Here is a 22,172-nt window from a genome sequence, read left to right on the forward strand (position 1 = left end):
TTGGTGATTTTGGGGACATTTCCAAAAATGACTTCAAAATTTCGACCCTGCAGCATTGTATTACCCACATACTTTTAGGTATCAAGACAAATCACCCCAAATATGAAAGCCTGGGGTCCTCTGAACAGTTTGATGCCCAATATGTATAGGTGTACCCAAGCACGTGGCGTATAGGGGCCCCAAAACAAAGACCCCCATATGGTCTGTCATTTCAGGTACTGCAAAATCAACACATTTACATTGTTTTGGGGGGGGCAAAGGTAGAAAAAAGTGCGTTCACCCCATAAAACCATATATTTTTGGAAAGTACACATTCCTGCGAATCCAAATTGGGTATGCATGTCTTTGTACTCCAAAGTACCAAGTCGCAAGCCTTTCCTAAATTTGGCGATAAAAGCAACTGTTTTTACATTTCTGAAAATCGCCTAAAAATATTGCAATTGGCCGCATTTATCTCACCCAATTTCTTACATACAATTGTAAAACACCATAAATATTGATGCCAAGGGTCTACTGAACAGTTTGATGCCCAATATGCATAGATATACCAAGGCAGCTGGCATGTGCGGACCCCAAATAAAAATAGTGAATATGAGTTTTCTCCGCTGCCCATTCGCCTTCTGTGAACATAGACCCTTGACTTCATATTATTTGCCTCAAGACCCTCCTAACAGCAATGACCCCCCAAAACCATACATTTTTGGAAAGTACACATTCTGCCGATTCCAACAAAGATAACGACGTCTTTCTACACGAAACTACCAAACTGCAAAGCTTTTCTAAACATATAGGTTTTTACAACATTTCTGAAAATCGCCTAAAAATGTTGCAGTTTGCCGCATTTATCGGACACAATGTTTTACGTACAAAGAAAAATCTCTCTAAATATGGACGTCAGAGGTCTAATAAATAGTTTGATGCCCAATATGTATAGATTTACCAAAGTATGTGTTGTGTATGGACCCCAAATGAAAAACGTAACTATGAATTTTCACGCTAGCCAACTAAGCTGCAGAAAAGAGAACCCTAACTGTACGTTATGTGCCGTAAGACCCCCAAACTGTAAAAAGACCCCCAGAAACCCATATATTTTTGGAAAGCACATATTTTGGCGGATCAAACTAAGTAAAATCTATCTTTCTATACCAAAGCACCAAACAGCAAAACGATACTAAAGATACATAGGGAACAATAATGCAGGGATAAAATTGCAATAAAACCACAAAAATAGCGTAAATCAATGAAATAACAAAATAATTGTTCTGACAGCGTAATTAGTGGCCGAAATCGATTATCCAATAGTCACGCTGCCAAAATAACACGTTTTTAGGCAAAAAAACAAAAGATAACAGTATAATGAATTCGTAAAAAAAAAAAAAAACACCTGTTTGTGTATACATATTTGTGCACTAATAAAAGTTATCTGAGTGTGCAAATACATGTAAATAAGTGTAAATAAGTGTAAATAACTGTACAAAAGGGACCAAGTGTGCTAAAATTAAAAAAAAAAATTTAAAAAAATTCCAATCTTTACTAAAATGCATAAATGTACTGTAAGTATGTGTAGGTGCAGGTAAGTGTGTAAAAAAACGTGCACTTACCGTTTTTGGAGCAGGAGAATCGCTGTCTTCTTTGGAGGAGTCCTGGCAGCGTGTCTGCAGAGTTGCTGCGCAGCAGGAAGTGCGTGGGCGGCTCTGCAGGCAGGAAGAAGGTGAGTGTAGTAGCAGACGCTCCATGCGATGCGTCTGCTACTTTGAAGTCGGATCTGCGACAATCGAGTCGCAGATCCGACTTGACAGCCCCCCAGCCTCGTTGCCTAGGGGGCTGTCTTCTCTCCCCACTCTCTGCGGAGGCGGCAAAAGCCGCCGAAGCAGAGAGAGCGCTCAGCTGCTAAAGAACGTACAATGTACGTTCTTGGCAGCCTGAGCATTTGCCTGCCAGCACGTACGCCGTACGTGCTTGGCAGGCAAAGGGTTAACCTGTCCGATCAACCAAACGACCGATCTCCGCCGGATGAAAAATGTCGGGACTCTCTACACACGGTCCAAAGATCATACGAAACCTCGATTGGTACGATCAGATTTTTGCGTCTATGGCCAGCTTAAGGTATAAAAAAAATCAGATACGGTAACAAAATAGGAATCCACATCAAAGCCACAGTGTGCTTACCTTTCAGCTTTTATCTCAATGAGTCATTTATTAATCATATCTCTGAATGAAGGGAGATAGGTGAAAGGACCAAATAAGATTGCAAATACCAAATGGTCTTAGGGTCAGTCAACACGAGCAGATTCGGGGAGATTTAGTCGTGTGGCGACTAATCGCCTCTTCTTCTGGGCAACAATCTCCCTGAACTGCCTGCGCTACAGCACACGTGGCGCTTTGTTTTCTGAAGTCGCTTTATGGCAGGCGACTTTTCATTATAGCGGACGGGAAGACACGCAAAGGCAGTTCGAGGAGACTGTCGCCCAGAAGAAGAGGCGATCTCCCTGAATCTGCTAATGTGGACTGAACCTTAAATGACAAAGCACATTTTGCAATTTCAGTTTTCGGTTTAAAAAATAAACAAATAAAAAAAAGACTCCAAAACTGTACTTTAGATACAGGTATGGGACCCATTATCCAAAATGCTTGGGATATAGATAAGGGTCTATAATTTGGATCTCCCTACCTTAAGTCTGCTAAAAATTATTTAAATACTAATTAAACCCAATAGAATTGTTTTGCCTCTAATAAGAATTAATTATCCTAGTTGGGATCAAGTAGAAGGTACTGTTTATCACAAGATGGAAACCTCAGAAAAAAACATCATGAAGGCTATTAACATCCTCAAATGGTTCATGGGACCGCTGCCATTGATTCCTACATGACCTCAACAGGTTTTAGATGTATGTAGGTGTATTTTCAGATTCAAGTGAGAACACAAAACAGTAAAAATATAAGGTACACAATTAGTTCCAAACTGACAGTGTTTCGCAAAGCAGATTCCCCCTTGTTCATTTTGGTTCCCTGAGAGAAAAATTAAACACCGTGGCTACGCAATTTGTGGTTTTAGCCATTTCCAATTCAAATTATTATCTATATTTCCAAATGTACATAAACCGTTAATTGCCATTTTTAAAAAAGCAATAATAGAGGGAAAAAAGTTTTATTCTGAATAGCATTTTTCATTATTAAATGAAGAGTCCCAAATCCGTTTGAATAGTTTCCTTGTTGTTATATGCCCCCTGGTGGAGAACAATGGCATAATTCAAACCATATACATTTGTGTTCTTTGGCTTATAATGAAAACATGAGAGAGAATGAAACCACATGAAGAGAATAAAAACTCATACAAAGCTGAATATTGTTTTCACATATAATTTAAACATATCAAAATACTTCTTAAGGGGGAACTGCTGCAGGTCTAAAAAATGTAATTGCTGTTTTGTAAATATTGTTCTGAAATATTATGAATGCTTTTTTTTATCTTCTGCAAACATCGCAATCAGACTATCTGGCAGCTGGGTATTTCGAATCTCTAACTTGTGCTGGAATCAGCTTCATATGAAAATCCCACACATGTTTCTTTAACCTAAGTAATACACACCAGTATTAAACCACGTGTTAAATTAACTCCTCCTTACCTGTAAGCCGGAGATGCAAACAACAACAACTGGGGAAAAGTAAGTGACCCATATAAAAAAAGCTTTTCAACAGTTTTATAGTTAATTTAAAGGTGAACTACCCCGTGAAATGCTACCTGCTGGCTGCTACAAATAACTTGAAAAATAGTAAACGTTAGACCATTTATTACATTAGCACCAACATTAATTCAGTGGCCCTGAAGTTGTTATTAGGCAACAACAGCAAGCACCCTAGTGCCAGAGGCAATCAGTGGGGTCAGGAAATTCAGGCACTCACCTCAGCATCCACTTTCCGCTTTTTCACTGGAGCAGCTTCTGATTTGCTCTCTGTCTGTTCCACTTTCCCTTCATGTTTACCTAGGCTTTTCCTCTTATCTTTTGCCATTCTAAAACATCAGAACATATGCCTGTGTTAAAATATGACAAAAAAACAGAATTCCGGGTTTTACAACACAAAACCTTCAGAAAACCATTAATAAGATTCCAACTGTAGTCCACAAAAAATATTCTTTGGAGGTAATTCCACAATTTAGGGGGTTGTTTATCAAAGGTTGAATTTTAGAGCTTTGCGAGTTTTTTTTCTACCTCAAATTTAATTTAATAAAAAACTTGAATGGCTTTTAATTTAATAAAAAACTCGAATGGAAAAAACTCGAATCAGTGAATTCGGGTTAACAACCCAAAAACCTGAATTAATCGAGTTTTCCGTGGGAGAAAAACTCGAATTAATCAGGTTTTCGAGCGAAACCCACCGGAAAAAAAAAAATCGAACATCATGAATATATAAACAAGCTTAGATCGTCTTATATTACTTACATTGTTTTTTTGGTTTTTTTTTAAAGTTCTCCAGTTTAGAACTAAAACTGATATTTGGTTGCTATGATCCCAATGAACGTAGTACAATATGCCCTTTACTAGAAAATAATCCATGCACTAGAATTGTCTATTTATAAAACTTTCTTCTTTGAGTGATGTCACATCTTTTTTGTCATGGCTTTTGCCAATTTTTCCTAACTTAATATACTGTACTTCATACATTGTATGTGACTGTAATTGTATGTATACTCAATAAAATTCCCATACACCGTATAATAATGTATATCTCTATAAGGGCAGGCCATGTGCTTATGTACCAACCACAGAAAGATGGGGATGGGCTGAGGTCAGGTGCCTAGGGCATCACTGGTACTAAATACAGTCCTGCATCAGCCCAAATGGGTTATTTAGCCTGCATGGTAATTGCATTATTGTGAACAAAATAATTGTAAAGCAGAAATTGCATTTTTTACTTGGATGAAACATTTATGGACGATTCTGTATTTGGACAAAACTTACATTTAAAGGGGTGATTCACCTTTAAGGTAACTTTTATTATGTTATAGAACGGCCAATTCTAAGCAACTTTTCATTTGGTTTTCATTATTTATTTTTTATAGTTTTATAGTTATTTGATTCTCTGCAGCTTTCAAATGGGCGTCGCTGACTCCCATCTAAAAATCAAATACTCTGTAAGGCTACAAATGTATTGTTATTGCAACTTTGTATTACTGATCCTTCTATTAAGGCCTCTCCGATTCATATTCCAATCTCTTATTCAAATCAATGCATGGTTGCTAGGGTAATTTAGGCCCTAGTTACCAGATTTCTTAGGATGCAAATTGAAGAGCTGCTGAATAAAAAAAGCTAAATAACTCAAAACCTTCAATAATAAAAAACGAAAACCAATTGCAAATTGTTTCGGAATATCACTCTTAGTATTATAGTAAAAGTTATCTCAAAGGTGAACAACCCCTTTAAGTTTAATTTTAGTCTGTTATAGAATGGCTAATTCTAAACAACTTTTCAGTTGGCCTTTTTTTTAATATTTTTTTTTGCCTTTATATTCAGACTCTTTCCAGCTTGCAAATGGGGGTCATGACCCCCATCTAAAAAAACAAATGCTCTGTAATTGTATATACAAATGTATTGCTATTGTTATGTTTTATTACTCCGCTTTCTATTCGGGGCCTCTCCTATTCATATTCCAGTCTCTTATTCAAATCAATGCATGGTTGCTATGGTAATTTGGACCCTAGTTACCAGATTTCTTAAGATGCAAATTGAAGAGCTGCTGAATAAAAAGCTAAATAACTCAAAAACCATCAATAATAAAAAATTAAAACCAATTGCAAATTGTCTCAAACTATCACTGTCATACTAAAAGTTATCTCAAAGGTGAACCACCCCTTGAAGTTTACTTTTAAGCTGGCCATAGACGCAACAATCCCATCATGGATTCATACGATTTTCGGACCGTGTGTGGAGAGTCCTGACATTTTTCGTCCGGCGGAGATCGGTCATCGGACAGGTTAGAAAATTTCTGTCGGCTGCCGATAATATCTCTGCGTGTATTGCCGATCATACGATTTTCAGCAGGAGACTGTCACTAGCTTTTGTCAGACATAACTTTCGTACGATTGCTGTCAGGGGCAGAACACCGGCTGATCTGTTCTTTTACTGATTTATTTGATGGGAATGGTAAGACTTTGATCTGAATGGTTAGTGACGGGTCGGGAGATGGGAAAGTTCGATCGTACATTGATTTGTACGATCTGATCTTTGCGTCTATGGCCAGCTTTAGTCTGTTATAGAATGGCTAATTCTAAACAACTTTTAAGTTGGCCTATTTTATATACTTTTTTAATTATTTGCCTTTTTCTTCTGTGAACCACCCCTTGAAGTTTACTTTTAGTCTGTTATAGATTGGCTAATTCTTTTCTTCTGACTCTTTCCAGCTTGCAAATGGGGGGGGGGGGGGTCACTGACCCCATCTACAAAAAACAAATGCTCGGTAAGGCTACAAATGTATTGTTATTACCATGTTTTATTACTCAGCTTTCTACTCAGGCCTCTCCTATTCATATTCCATTCTTGTATTCAAATCAATGCATGGTTGCTAGGGCAATGTTGCCCCTAACAACCAGATTGCTCAAATTGCAAATTAGAGAACTGCTGAATGGAAAGTGAAATAACACAAAAACAAATAAAAATTAAGACCAACTGCAAAATTGTCTCTGAATATCAGTCTACATCATACTAAAAGGATTGAGAACAGCTGAACTCACATGTAAACACCCGCCACTTCCCGGTTACCCATCAAGTATTGCTTATCTGACTATGGAGCGTCCTAAACCACCAGCACAGTTAAATACAATCGCCCAGTTTTGCCCAAAAAATAGATTTTGACTTCCGCGAAGCTTTTCAACTAATTCCCTCCGTATCACAAGGCAGCTGAAAAGTAACAGAGGAGACGGGCAAGTAGAACAGACTGCACACCTCTTACACGCATTTTGCATCAATACAACAACAAAAACGCACATACGTTCAACAGCCGGTTCCCACACACGTGTCTCTGTAGCTAACAGAAGCTTCCGCCTTCTCTCCAAATCCACGAGGGTTTAGCAACTGGAAACCCCGCCCACAACCGGACTTTTTAACTAAAGTGTTCTGAGCATGCGCTTACTGCTTTTGCTTGGAAAATGACACGCATGCGCAAATCTATTTTCCTAGTTAAGCTTGGAGCATTTATTGTGTTAGAAGTGCATCATACAAAATTGCAAATAATTATATTATAATATTATGTTATATTATTATAATATTGTGTTTGTACTTTACAGCCTTTTGATATTGAAAAGAAGGTGGTTAAAAATCCACTTATGGTTAGGGTTGCCACCTTTGCTGATGGTTAAACCCGAACTAGGGGCAGATAGCAATGGGGTTGGGGCTGTGATGTAGCAACAGGCTTGATGACATCAGAGGTGGGCACAATGATGTTGGTGGAGTTATGACACCAGGGGGAGACTATTGCATCACTTAGATGCAACTGGTTGGATTTCTATCCAGTTTTCGCAATATTTTAAAGTGTTGATGCCCAGTGCAAAACCACACAGGTGGCAACCCTATCTCTAGCTATATTCTGCTTGACAAGTAAGCCCAAACCTTTAATTACAGGTATGAGTTCTATTATACAGAAATCAGTTATCCAGAAAGCTCTGAAATACAGAAACACTAATTTAGAAAGAAAAATCTGATTTTTGATTGATTTGCTTTTTCTGTATCTGTAATAATAAGAAATGAACTGCACTTGATAATAACTAAGCCATGTTGAGGTATCTTAGTATTTAAATGTTTTTCATGTATTGGCCAGATAATTGTTCGGGTTTCATAGGGCTGAAAAGTACAGAATAGAAAGTTGAGCCCTGAACAGGCCTTGCAAAAACCGAACTACTTAGGTCAAAACCGAACAGGTGGCAACCCTACTTATGGTAGATGTTTCATTACCATTGTATCTCTTTTAGGCACCACTATAAGACCTCTAACCCATACCTCCTAACATATTGGAAACAGAAAGAGGGACAAAAAGATTTGCTGTATGGTAGTTTTTGACCACACCCTTTTTGTGGCCACACCACATAATTACCATGCTCATTTTACAAAATTTGCCAGGTTATGAAACTTTAAACACATTTCTGTAATTTCTATGTTTTATTACAGTTTTACTAGTGAAAGTGAATTGCCATTTAAGCTGTGAGTCTAACTTCTCCCAAGGGACAAAACTGTTACAAATGTATCAAGTATCTATTCTGAGCTCTCTGCCAAGAGCTAATTAAGTTACAAACATTGTCTCTCTTTTGGCTGTTCAGTGCAGAGAAATAGGGACTTTCCCCTTCAGTGCAGAGAAATAGGGACTTTCCAGTACCAACGCAGGACTGCGAGTTGAGCTGCCAAAAGCGGGACTGTCACGCTCAAAAGAAGACAATTGGGAGGTATGCTCCTACCTTCCCCCTCCCCCAATCTGATTACAGACGAGGTGTATTGATGATTATAGGGTGCAGGGTCTCAGGTTTGACTAGGGTTGCCACTTTTTCCGAAAAAAATACCAGCCTTCCTATATAGCTATCTTTTTTCCACATAATAGAGCTCACTTTATTAAAATCATCATACATCATGTCTCTCTATGTGCAAAAGACAGTTATTTTGCTAGATTTTGTTTGTACTGGAATCAGTTATTTGAATGAGCTCTAATTCATCTGCCTGGAAAGGAGTACCCCCTGTAAGATATATTGGATCTAAAAGGCAATGAATATCTGACAGACACCCAACTGCTGCATGAAGACAGAATGAAGAGAAACAGATGCTGAGAGAGGGATAGTGAACATAAACTTGATTATTTCAGAAATGATGCAGAATATTTAATTGATTGTATTTAGAAAGTTTCTTACAGTACGAGGAAGCTTATATCAAATTTAAATTTTCGCGACAGTTCCCCTTGAAAGAACAGTAAGACATAAACACTATCTTATTATAATAATAAGAAAACAAGAAACAAAATGATTAAAGGGCCCTAACTGTTAAAGTTTTTAACAAACTAGAATTTATAAATGTGAGTGTGTCATACTGCCTGCTTATTTTCTTATTGACTGCAACAAACTATATCTGTTACTGTTAAATATTTGCCAAAGCAAGCAGTATGGCATCTTCCATAATTCATTATTTGTCAAATTCTTCTGTGTAGTTGGTTTTAAAATAAAATAATATTAAATATTGAAGTGTAAAGTGTGATTTTTCACCTTCTGAAGCAACTCTGGGAGGGGGGTCGCTGACCCTGTAAACTGTTCTAAATGGATACATTTCATATCTTTGTCCCTGCTGAGCATAGGGTTGCCACCCGGCTGGTATTTTACTGGCCTAGCCAGTAGAACACCTGCCAAGGCCAGGGCCGTTATTACAAATTTACTGGCAATGTAGTTGCCGGTAAATTTGTAATACCCTTAAAAAAAGCCCTTGGCCCATCCTCAATTCGCTTAGAACATTTTTTAGGCTTCTGGCCATTGCTCGATGTGCCCCGCCCCTTTTTGAGCATGTTGCTTGGATCCTCTTCCTTTTGCATCATGGAATGCCCCTTTTGCTCCCGCACTCCTACCAGCCAGCAAAAACTTTTGGAAAAGGCGGTGACCCTAGTTGAGCAGAATTCCTAGGGTTCATTACAGGCATTGTTAGAATTGATACAATAGTTGCTAATATTCTACAGATACTGCTGAGAAATGTATCAACTAATTGTATCAACTAAATGTAGCAAACTGTACCAGTTCAGATGCTCCTGGATCACTGAGCTGCCAGTAGGGTCGCCAGCTTTTCTTATATTTTTACCATCTGGTGGGGGGCGGGAACAAAAGGGGGGGTGCAACATCAATATGGGCGGGGCAGTGATGTAAAAGGGGTGGGCCATGGCGCGGAGAACCGAAGACGGATGACAAAAGCTAAGTTACAGGGGATTGGGGGCAGGCCGAGGGGTCTTTTTGAAGGGTATTACAAATTTACCGGCAGCTACATTGCTGGTAAATTTGTAATACTGGCCGCGGCCTTGGCAGGTGTTTTACCGGCTACGGGTGGCAACCCTAGCTGCCAGACTCAAACACCAGAGACACGAACATTAAAGGATACTGTCATGGGAAAACAGTTTTTTTTCAAAACACATCAGTTAATAGTGCTGTTCCAGCAGAATTCTGCACTGAAATACGTTTTTCAAAAGAGCAAACAGATTTTTTTATATTCAATTTTGAAATCTGACATGGAGCTAGACATATTGTCAGTTTCCCAACTGCCACCAGTCATGAGTGATATCACCCCCTCCCTCCCCCCCGAGCAGCCTTACAACAGAACAATGGGAAGCAGGCCCGGACTGGCAATCTGTGGGTTCTGGCAAATGCCAGAGGGGCTGCTATAAGGTGCCATAGAAAGTCAGTATTTTGTGGGCTGGTGGGGGCTGTTTGGGCCTCTGTGTGGGCTGATTGGGCCTCTGGGTACCTGAAATGCCAGGGCCTATTTTAAATCTCAGTCCAGGCCTGATGGGAAGGTAACCAGATAGCAGCTCCCTAACACAAGATAACAGCTGCCTGGTAGATCTAAGAACAGCACTCAATAGTAAAATCCAGGTCCCACTGAGACACATTCAGTTACAGTAGTTAAGTAGGAGAAATAACAACCTGCCAGAAAGTAGTTCCATCCTAAAGTGCAGGCACAAGTCACATGACTGGGCCAGCTGGGAAACTGACAATATATATGTCTAACACCATGTCAGATTTCAAAATTGAATATAAAAAAATCTGCTTGCTCTTTTGAAAAATGGATTTCAGTGCAGAAGTCTGCACTATTAACTGATGAACATGTTTTCCCATGACAGTATCCCATTTAAACTTAAAAAGTCTTTATTTCTGGGGGACAATCAAAAAACAACTGAACTGAAAAAAGGGGTTTGGAAGGTGAACAACCCCTTTACACAAATGTTTTTATCCAGTTGATTAAATAAACAAACAAATTAGACACAGCTGCAAAAACTGTTCTGCTGCTTTTAAGACAAATAACATATCGTATTGCGGAGTACAGCGTTTTTAAAACATTATAATTTGAGGCCGGAATGAGAACAAACTGGCAACCTGAAAGAAAAATGTCCGAAATATACAGACAGACAGGCTGCGATTGGCTATCTGGGAGCGCTTGTGTTGTTGCGTCACTTCCTTCTCTTGCGACCTTCAGAACATGTCTAAAGAAGCGCGGTTTCCTGCCTATTAGAATTCAGCGTGAATCTATGATGCGCCAGTCTGTGCAGCTGAACCTATGAACAGTAGAAAGCGTCAGAATGCTGGGGAGCTTGTGCAAGGTGCCGGTGCTAAGGTAATTAGATTATGCAGGGCAAACACATTTCGGTGCAGCTATACAAGTGCTTTATTGCCGACATCAGTTGTGAGCATAGTACCTAATTATTGTGTGCCCTCACAGACAGTATGACCTCATTATCTTCTAGAATCTAGAATGATGAATAATTCTAGAACCAATATTAAATAAAGTGGAGGGCTGGTCCGTTTATCTCTATGTTGCCTGGTAATGTACAGTTATTTCTGGCATTTTTGGGGGAGAACAAGGCTGCAGGGCAGTATTGCAATTTGACCTGTTGTGTGTTTGATCTGCATTGTACAACGTGGTTGCATAAGTAGTGTGGTTGCATAAGTACTCATTCTCTCTGCAGTATCTCAACGAGTATTATCTGCATTTACATGGGTACATTCGCCATTAAAGGGCAAGTCAACCCCAAAATAAAACTTTTGCCCATTAAAAGAAAACATAATTATAGATAACTTTCCAATATACATTTATTAAAAATTGTCTGTGGGGTTTAAGTTATTTGTATATGTATTGCTAATGAAAGCAGTGTCTCTCTGTCAGGGCTGGAACTAGGGGTAGGCAGAAGAGGCACCTGCCTAGGGCAGGCACTAAGCAGGTACCTGTCCTCTGCCTACCCCTAGTCCATGTTCTCTACTTTCTCTCCCCTCCCTCTCATCACTCACTCCCCTCCAACGCTCTCTGCCCTCCAGCGCTCCCTACACTTCTGCGCATGCGTGCACACCTTCCGACGCTCTCTCCACTCCAGCGCATGCATTTACAATCAGTCGAGGGGGAGCGCGATGGGCCAGGCCGTCTAGGGCGCCCAGTCGCTTGGCCCGCCACTGCACTCTGACCCTTTCTATTATCTGTCCTGATGGCTCAGACTGTTGATACAATGTAAGACAAGGCAGTTGATTAAATGGGGTTGTTCACCTTTGAGATAACTGTTAGTATGATGTAGAGAGTGATATTCTGAGGCAATTTGTTTTCATTTTTTATAATTGAAGGTTTTTGAGTTATTTATCTTTTTATTCAGCAGTTCTTCAATTTGCATATTAACCAATCTGGTTACTAGGGTCCAAATTGCACCTAGCAACCATGCACTGATTTGAATAAGAGACTGGAATATGAATTGGAGAGGGCCTGAATAGAATGATCAGTAATAAAAAATAACAATACATTTGTAGTCTTACAGAGCATTTGTTTTTTTTTAGAAGGGAGTCAGCAACGCCCATTTGAAAGCTGCAAAAAATCAGAAGAAAAAGGCAAATAACTCTAAAACTATAAAACCAGTTGAAAAGTTTCTTAGAATTGTCTGTTCTATAACATAATAAAAGTTACCTTAAAGGACAAGGAAAGTCTAAAATAGAATAAGGCTAGAAATGCTGTATTTTGTATACTAAATATAAACATGAACTTACTGCACTACGAGCCTAATCAAACAAATGATTTATGCTTTCAAAGTTGGCCACAGGGGGCTGTCATCTTGTAACTTTGTTAAACATCTTGGCCTGACCCTGACCCTGACCCTGCACATGCTCAGTGTGGTCTGGGCTGCTTAGGGATCGTCATAAACAAAGCTGCTTGAGTTCTGCATGACTGGGAAGTAAGATGAGGGCTCCCCCTGCTGTTCATAAGTATGATTGTTTCCCTCAGCAGGTAGGGACCAACTGACAATTCCTATCCACAGCAGTAAATGATGGGAGAATTTCACTGCATACAGTCAGGTTTCTTATAAAAACGGTATACATTTTTTAATTAAAGTATATTGGAGACAGGTTTCTTTTTCATTAAAGAAAGTAAAAATGGAATTTTATTTTTTTTTGCCTTTCCTTGTCCTTTAAAGGTGAACCACCCCTTTAACAGACCAGTCTGCTGGGGAACTTATACTTTTGCACAATTGTTTAAAAAGTAACAGGAGTTAAGCCAATGCTGCTTTTAATAGCAACTGTATTTACAAATACCTTTTAAAAGCACTGAACATTTTTAATACATGTATATTGGAAAGTTGTTTAGAAATATGTTTTCTTTCATAAAGCAAAAAATCATTTTGGGGTTGACTATAAGGTGCGTACTAATTGTGGTGGATAATACAATAAATGCAATAAATTGGAGGCAAGCACTCGGACATTGCAATTGGGAATTATATGCCTTCTATTAAAATCATTTATTGCAAGTTATACTGTGCAAACAACATTTGGAAGGCCTCGCCCCTCCCTTCTTCTTCTCCATACCTGAGGCAAGCACCATGTATATTACCAGGGGCAGTAAAAAACCCTCTTCGATCCACCCCGACACTGAAAGTGGGATGGTATGATCCTTGAAGTGGAATGGTATCTCTTCAGCTGCCTCAGGGTGGCAGAGGACATTGAAACTCTCCTAAACCTATATGCAGGTATTTTATACTTTTATATCATGAGTAAGGGTGTACTGAATCCTGGATTCGGTCAAATCCTTGCTATTTTGTCAATCGCTTATTTTTTCTTTTAATTGGAAATACATACAATCCAAGCTATTTTTTTATTAGAATTCAGATGAATCTAAGAGCCTGGCTGAACTGAATCCAAGCCCTATACAACTTTAAAAAATTATTGTGTGCACATCTGGTATTTCCATTCCACCCACGCGCCTGCTTTTCGGGTACGGAAGGGTTCGGATTCAGTTTAGTATTCGCTCAAATCTGTACCCCTGGATTTGGCAGAACCCTGAAAAGTTGGGTTTCATCCTTAATCATGACCTAATTGCTAGGGATTTATTTATAGAGGACCCAGGCCCTGTGACTCTGGGGCCGAACCGGAATGGAGGGCCCAGTTGGTCAGTATATGTATGTGGGGAAAAATATCTTATTCTCAAAAGTTTGAGACCATAAAGTGATGTTGTGGGGCCCAGTAACCATGTCACATAGGTTATATATACTTTGAAATATCTTCTGGCTTAAAGACATTTTGTGTAAAAAATAAGAACTTATCAGTGCATTATACTCCTTTAGATATAGAAGAATTGTTCTTAAAAAAAGTTTCAGGCTGATTTACTGAATATTTCTGTAAAAACCCTAATAATGCCTCCCTTTTCTTCCACTTCCTTCTCCCTGAATTCCCAGGCTGTGCAGGGGAGCCAGCGGCTCTCAGCTCACTGCACTGTAGGACAGGAACCAATCAGCAGCTAGCAGGACCTGATAGGGAACTGAAGCCTGCCTGTGCTTTTGTGGCTGCAGGGCTGTGATTGGCTGTCCCCCTCCTACTGTGCTTCTGGCAGGAACTGTTGGAAACGCCCACCCCTCATTTGAAACACAGACAGGGACATCTATAGGGAGTAATAAATGGGCTATTTTTATAGATGACTAATTTTTAGCACCATGTAAAAGCAACACCATATAGTACTATGTTTCCTTTAATGTCACATTGCCAGAAGTTGCCCAGATTTCAAACACAGATCTGTTTCAGCAGCCGTTTCACTGTAAAGGTTATGAAATGATTCTCAGACCTGTATAAATTGGCCGAATGTTAATTGAGGATCTTTTTTTTTTCATCCCAGGTCAAGACAGTTTGCAGCAGTTGTGAATGTCAAGTCAATACATTTCAAAGGCAGTCCGAATTATAATGAGGAGAGTGAGAATTCCAAGCCCCTGAAGTTCTCTACCAGCAAAGCCAGCCCCCACCATTGGACTGTTGCTAAATCCTTAGGAAGTAATCAAGAGAAACCTTGGTGGAAAGTCATTCCTTTAAGTGTGCTTTTAACCACCGTTCTGCTTTGGGCAGTCTTCAGGCAAGAGACAGACGTTGACGAATCAATATATAAACCCATTGAACAGCTCCAAGATGAAAGTGATAATAAATGAAATGGAAAGAAGGGACTGTGTAAATACAGAGATCTAGATTATATACAAAGTATCACTTTGTTTCATACGTTTTGGTTCTTTGCTTTACAAGCTGCCAGTATATTTATGTTTATTTACAATGTATAATTCTATAACGGTTATCGGATCGTTTACCCGGAAACCAATATTCTGAAAAAGGCTGGTAGTTAAGAGTGACTTGATCATTTCAAGTAACAGGACAGAATGTTTACTTCATTATAACAAGAAAGTTTCTTATTTCAGTATGGTGCTTATACAGGTATGGAACCCATTATCCAGAAAGCTCTAAATTATGGCAGTCATCTCCCATAGACTCCATTCTAATAAAATAATTAAAATTGTTTAAAAATTGTAAAACAGTACTTGATCTCAGCTCATTTATAAATAATCCATATTGGAGGCAAAACCTGTTTAAATGATTGTTAGCAAACTTAAGGTATGACAATCCATATTTATGGAAAGATCCCTTATCCAGAAACCCCAAGCATTCTGGATAAGAGGTCTCCTACCTGTACTATATTTTTGATTTAGTTCCCCTTTTAAGGTATGTGGATCCAAATAACAGAACAAACTTGTCACTAACATTCCATATACTAGCTTCTGTACCAGTTTGCAATTTTGAGACACGTCTGTCTTTTTGTATGAAAGGGGGTCTTTCTTGTTAGGATAGTGGGTTCAATATCTATCCCCACCACAGGGTTGGACTTGATTCAGCTAAATGCAAGTTCTTTAAAGGAGAAGGAAAGCTACAGAGCCATTTTATTGCCAATAGATTAGCTGCAATAGTGCAAGCTAGAATGCTATATTTATTCTGTAGAATGTTTTACCATACCCGAGTAAAAAGCTCTAGAAACTCTGTTTGTTTAGAATAGGAGCTGCAGTATTAATGTGGTGTGACATCACTTCCTGCCTGAGTCTCTCCCTGCTCTGGTCTCAGATTACAGTAGAGAAGGGTGGGGTGGAGGGAGAGGAGCAAACTGAGCATGCTCTTGCCCAGGGCAATGAGGTTTAAGCTGAAGGCAGGAAGTCTGATACAGAAGCCCATGAGTACACAATAGAAGGAAAGAAATGCTGTGTTTCTTTTGACAGGGGACTCAGAGCAGCATTACTTTGGGGGTTTACTGGTATATTTAGATGGACCTTTCTGATAAGGCTTACTTAGTTTTAACCTTTCCTTCTCCTTTAATGGTAATGGGGCAGGGCTAAATTTACTTTAAAGGAGAAATCAACCTGTCCTGAAAAAAAAACCCATAACCCCCACCCCAGGTAGACACCCCCCCCCGGGGAGATACTCCATACTTACTCCCTCACCACAGATTCTTCCAGCAAAGTTCCATGCGTCCTTGGTAAACCGACTGCGAGATTGACAATTTCCGTGTAATACCTCGCATGCGCAGTTGCGCATACAGGCAAACTGCTCCAACTGTGCATGCGCAGAAGTACTGATCTCGCAGTCAGCTTACAGAGGACTCAGAAGAGGGATGCGTGGAATTTCGCTGGAAGAATCTGTGGCGAAGGGTAAGTATGGGGGGGTCTACCTGGGGTCCGAGAGGGCTAGGATACTAGCGCGGAGAGCATAATTGCACTTTAAATGCTGAATTTCTGGTTTGAAATTTGGCTCTTAAAGTACCAGGAGCTGCATTTTTACCACCCCTGGTACCTAGTGGTAGTTACTCAACTTGCCCCATTGGCAGAGTGCCCGTTTCCACCAGAGTGCAAGGGCTTTTGTTTACTATGTGTTTAATCAGGACAAATGCCTCCAACAGTTACGTAAACCTTCCCCCTTTATTTAATGTTATTTGCAATATTGTAGCTACATTTCAATCTGTGTTTAAAGGTAAAAGCAACACCAAAATACAAATTAATAATGAACTTCCCTGTATACATGATGAATTTCCAGTTTAAAATTTTGGGTAAGCATTCCCTTTAACCTTAAAATAGTCAACACCTGGGATAGAGGCACCCATGGTGAATGATCTAGTCCTAATCTGCATTTTGAACACAGACTGAGAAGTAGATAGACTAGTTCTTCAGACAAAGAACCACTCAATGAAGTGCTGTGCCCATCTATGGAGCAGATCCACAATTCTTAGGACAGATCTGCTTTTCTCTGTACGCAGATGGTGTAAGGCATGGTGTTGTTTTGACAGGTGAAAAAAAAATAATCAGCAGCATGGACACAACAGTGATGTCCTGCAGTGCTAGAAATGACTACTTACAGAAGGTATCTAGGAATTAATAGAGAGACTGGGAAAAAAAAAAAAAAAAAAAAAAGGTGCAGAAGTGTGAATGCTTGATATTCATATCAAAGTCCACTGCAGGGGTCAATGGTTTGCCAGTCATTGCATTAACACAAAACCTGTGGATCTGCCTTTATGCAAGCATACAATACCCCTAGCCCAACAGTCCATTCAACTGGAATATAGACCAAATCCTTTTGTCTAGGCTTATGAGGGAGGAGGCAACTAGCACCAAAAGCTTACTCAGTTTTTCTAGAACAGAAGTTTTAAGATAAAGTTCAGGACTGAGTCTGTACCCTGCACTGCTCCTGAATGATTTGCATATCTTAGCTTGATAAGACATGTTACCCATTTGACAGTCTAACCTACAATATCAGAATACACCTGTTGGTTGTTTTATTTGCCAACAGTAATGCATTCAGGATAATCAGGATTCAAAATAAAGTATCACCACAGATCGAGGTAGTGGAAAGTTTATTTACAATGGAGTAACACAGAAAGATACTAAATTGTGTAAAGAATGAAGTTTGGGCATGCACCAGGTTTTAATTGAGAGGGCCACAAAAGTAGACAGCTGCAGATACAAATTTCTGAAAAAACCTGAGGATTAAGGGAATGTCATATAAAATGTTTTACTACCATCTTACTGTCTACTCTACAGTTAACAAACCCTTTATAAAATAAAAGACACCACACTTTATGTACAGTTGTAAAAAAACAAAATCCAAAAAATATGTTCTAGCAAAAACTTAAGCACGTTCCCCACGAATTCTTCTTGCTAACTGGATGTCCTTGGGCATAATGGTTACTCTCTTGGCATGAATAGCACACAGGTTGGTATCTTCAAAGAGGCCAACCAGGTAAGCCTCACTTGCTTCCTATAATGACAAAAAAAAAAAAACACACAAGTTTTAATTTAGGCACTTTGGACTTTCAAAGCCTTTGCTTTACTTTTACATGTGACAAACACACTAACCTGAAGAGCACCAATAGCTGCACTCTGGAACCTCAGGTCAGTCTTGAAGTCTTGGGCAATCTCCCTTACAAGCCGCTGGAATGGCAGTTTTCGGATCAACAGCTCAGTAGACTTCTGATATCTTCGGATTTCTCTCAAAGCAACAGTGCCAGGCCTAGCAGGGAAATTTGTGGTATGTTTAGTTACATGTGGCAGCAACATAGAAAAATCTCTTTCCCAGACATTATTCAGTAGTTTTTGTACAACCTGGTTCTTAAACATTGTCTTTATCCATTTTTTTAACACCCAATAATTCTACTCTAACAAACAATATCATGTCTTTGAATTACAGAAGCATACAACTGGTCCTCATACACATGCCTGCCCTGAAGTGCACATAGCAGTCAATGAAATTTATTTTGCCAGTCAGCCCTAAGCTGACTTGGGCTAGTGCAGCTGTTTTGGACTAAGTCTGCACTAGTCACCCAGAAAGATAAGGGCAATGAGATTTCTTCCTAAAAGGAGCATTAGCTTGGGAGAAATTTGGCAAATGAATTCACCCTTCCTTGTCCGTCAATGGCAGAGCTGGAAAGAAAGCAACATTGTATGGAAGAACACATACATACCATGAAATGCCATTTAACCCATCAATTTCTGCAGAAAATGTGGCACAAGCTTTTGGGGAATACACCATTGCTTGGGGGTTTTCCCCAAAAGCTTGCACCACATTTTCTGCTGATAAAAAATGGATAAAGGGGCATTTGCTCATATGTAGGCTTCTTACATACAAAGTAAGTCGATACAGTTTAAGCAGCCAGGGAAGTGAATGCACCCTAAAGAATCAAGTGGTGTGTGGAATTTCATTTCTGGAGAGATGGCTGCAGTTATGACTTATTCATAAGGTGGGCAAAATTTAGATAAACAGGGGTAGTAAATTATAAAGTTTATTTTTCTAAATTACAACACGGTTGCTTGGGCCTGGCAAAGTTGTGTTTGCATCAGTTAAATGTATTGCTGAGCTGTTGTGTAGCCACAGGCAGCAATTAAAATCTTCAAAGACAACACCTGTTATATCACATGCTTTAGAATACAGTGGTCCTTCAAAGGTTCTGTTATCTATGCAACTGTTGCCATCGATCCATTTCAATTTGAATAGCTACCCCAATGCTACATAACAGCTTTGTTTACACAAGTTACGGTGGTGTTTCTGAAGTAAACAAAGCTTTCCAGTGCAGGGCTAATGCTAAATATTTTACTTTGTTACACTTGTGCCGTTTGTTCTTTATTAGAAATCCCTGTTGTAAGACTAACATTTTAGACACTTAAAAGCCTTTGATTTAATACCGGATGCCACTGCTTCAGTAGGCAGCTTTCTGTTATCTATGCAACTGTTGCCATCGATCCATTTCAATTTGAATAGCTACCCCAATGCTACATAACAGCTTTGTTTACACAAGTTACGGTGGTGTTTCTGAAGTAAACAAAGCTTTCCAGTGCAGGGCTAATGCTAAATATTTTACTTTGTTACACTTGTGCCGTTTGTTCTTTATTAGAAATCCCTGTTGTAAGACTAACATTTTAGACACTTAAAAGCCTTTGATTTAATACCGGATGCCACTGCTTCAGTAGGCAGCTTACCTGTATCTGTGTGGCTTCTTCACACCACCTGTGGAAGGGGCACTTTTCCTGGCAGCCTTTGTAGCCAACTGCTTCCTTGGAGCCTTTCCACCAGTGGATTTACGGGCAGTCTGCTTTGTACGAGCCATTGCTTCTTGTTATTCTTAAAAAAAAAATAATAATTTAGAAATTAAGTAAACTGGCTATCATATAAATTTCAGAAAATAATGCACTGAAGTATACACTATTGCAGCCCCCATGCTATATATTGTATGATTTATTCAACAAAGCCACTTTTACACTGAGAACATCACTGATCTGTGGATAAAAAAACCCTTAGAGAAGGAAACGTTGCTCCTATTAAAAAAAAAAACCCTCCCCAATAATAAACTATTGGCTAAAAGCATTGGAGCAAATGTTAAAAGAGACAAGCTTAGCCACATAGCATACAACCAAGTTAATACAGGTATAGGATCCCTTATCCGGAAACTATCCAGAAAGCTCTGAATTATGCCATAGACTCAATTTTTAAAGGATTTCCTTTTTCTTTGTAATAAAACAGGAGCTTTTACTTGATCCCAACTAAGATAACTAATCCTTATTGGAAGCAAAACCAGCCTATTGGGTTTATTCAATGTTTAAATTAATTTCTAGCAGATTTAAGGCACGAAGACCCAAGTTACGGAAAGATCCGTTAAAACCCCAGGTCCCGAGCATTCTGGATAACAGGTCCCATACCTGTACAGCTATTAAACCAAGATCGGTCACATTGATTGTGAAACTCTTTAAGGGATGACTATAGCCAAGTAGTTCTGCCTGATTGAATAAAAGACCAGTTTTTACAAATACAAACATGGAATCAGCGGGAAGCGAGTGTCTATCTGATGTTGCCTCTAGCGGCCGCCGGCCAGTACTGCAGCCACAAACAACCCGCCATTATGTGATCTTTTATCCGAGGCCAGGGACAACAAAACCGTCCTAATTCCAATGATAAAAATGAGGAAAGGAGCGTCGAATTTAAAAAAGGTTTCTATATAGGGAATCGTGAAGCAAACGTGAGGAGCGAGACACGCGGAGTCAGTGGGTCGTATAAAGGCCACTGTTTGGTGTGTGAAATAATTTAATGTGTAAATGGCAAATAAATGTGGATTTAGACGCAGTTTCACAGGGACAGGCAGTAATAAGCAGGAATAATACGACCATGAAGTCAAGAGAAGAACTAACCGCACATGGGGCTTATTCCCTAATTCCTATGAGTAACAGCAGCAGCAGAGTCGCATCCTCCATTACACGACACTGCTGCAACACGTCCTCTCTCTTCCATTCCCGAGTGGAGCGAGAACATGGCGGCGAGCGAGAGCGGAAACACCAATCAGACCCCCCAAACAACCCAAAGATAAAAACCCGCCGCTCACTCAGCTCCTCCAAACGCCTCAACAACTAACTCACAGCTTCCGGTGTCCTAAGTTAAAAAAAAAAAACGGTAACGGAGACCGTTACCGAACACACCGGAAATGGCGGGTTACCGACGGGTAAAAACAACACCGCCCGCCACCTGGCCAAAGATTATTAACCGCTGATAAAACATCAAAACAAACTTTAAAAAAAAAACCGAGGCCTAAACAAACAGAACAACGAATACATACCGATCGCTCACGGGCGCACACCTCAACGGTCAAACGAGGAGACAAACTAACGTATCAGTGAGCCCGCCACCCTGCTTTATATAAACCACCATACGTCACGCATGACGTTTCGTCTTTGTTTCCCCCAGGGTTCTCTCGCTATTGGATACAAAAGGCTGGGGTGGCTTCTGATTGGTGAGTTGAAATAGAGTTGGGGAGGGCGTTCCCCCGTCACGTTACCACTGTGTAATCCGATCTGTTTCTGTGGGATCCTCAAACTGCCAGTTCTTAAATTACAACGTCCCCCAGAAACAGTGAAGGCCTGGCCCTGTACATTTTGGGTTTTACTGAACTACTACTACGCCTTTAAACTGACAATTGGCCTAATGTAGCTTCCCTGTTCGGTAGTCATAGCCTTCCATTCTTACACAACTCTGGTTGGGAATCTTTGTCACTGGAGAACAAAGGGGAATTGACGAGAATGTGCTTAGAAGTGCACTCCATAATAACTCAGTAGCATTAGCCGCAATACCAGGCAGTAGGCGTTTATAT

The 22,172-nt window shown here is 39.7% G+C and overlaps 3 protein-coding genes across 7 annotated transcripts in view; 1 reads left to right on the top strand and 2 right to left on the bottom strand.

Annotated features, from left to right (window-relative positions):
* LOC108701567 (uncharacterized protein C7orf50 homolog) overlaps positions 1-7,142 on the bottom strand; it is a 197,181-nt gene extending 190,039 nt beyond the window's left edge. The window contains exons 1-2 of one of the 3 annotated variants that reach the window (XM_018236378.2): positions 6,988-7,142; positions 3,904-4,012 (exon numbers count right to left, since the gene is read on the bottom strand). In XM_018236378.2, coding sequence (XP_018091867.1) covers positions 3,904-4,011 — 108 coding nt within the window. In that variant the 5' untranslated portion in view covers position 4,012; positions 6,988-7,142. Of the gene's footprint in view, positions 1-3,903; positions 4,034-6,730; positions 6,926-6,987 lie in introns of those variants that run through there. The other 2 variants (XM_018236379.2, XM_018236376.2) reach the window with 2 other exon arrangements.
* Positions 7,143-11,174: 4,032 nt separating this feature from the next.
* LOC108701568 (protein ccsmst1) lies at positions 11,175-15,442 on the top strand. Its single transcript, XM_018236380.2, has 2 exons — positions 11,175-11,339; positions 14,862-15,442. Exons 1-2 carry the CDS (start codon positions 11,305-11,307, stop codon positions 15,163-15,165), a joined length of 339 nt encoding a protein of 112 aa, XP_018091869.1. The 5' UTR covers positions 11,175-11,304; the 3' UTR covers positions 15,166-15,442.
* Positions 15,443-17,880: 2,438 nt separating this feature from the next.
* Positions 17,881-21,799, bottom strand: LOC108701569 (histone H3.3A). Of its 3 annotated transcripts, none has more exons than XM_041576539.1 (4): positions 21,642-21,799; positions 20,017-20,158; positions 18,400-18,553; positions 17,881-18,301 (listed from the first exon to the last, which is right to left on the bottom strand). In XM_041576539.1, the coding sequence occupies exons 2-4, from the start codon at positions 20,142-20,144 to the stop codon at positions 18,173-18,175; spliced, it is 411 nt and encodes a 136-aa protein (XP_041432473.1). In that variant the 5' UTR covers positions 20,145-20,158; positions 21,642-21,799; the 3' UTR covers positions 17,881-18,172. The 3 variants fall into 3 exon arrangements, with proteins under 3 accessions (XP_041432473.1, XP_041432475.1, XP_041432474.1); XM_041576541.1 differs by having other exon boundaries at positions 21,220-21,676; XM_041576540.1 differs by lacking the exon at positions 21,642-21,799 and adding an exon at positions 20,734-20,806.
* Positions 21,800-22,172: the final 373 nt, after the last annotated feature.

The sequence above is a fragment of the Xenopus laevis genome, chromosome 9_10L (assembly GCF_017654675.1).
Source record: "Xenopus laevis strain J_2021 chromosome 9_10L, Xenopus_laevis_v10.1, whole genome shotgun sequence".
Lineage (NCBI taxonomy): Eukaryota > Metazoa > Chordata > Amphibia > Anura > Pipidae > Xenopus > Xenopus laevis.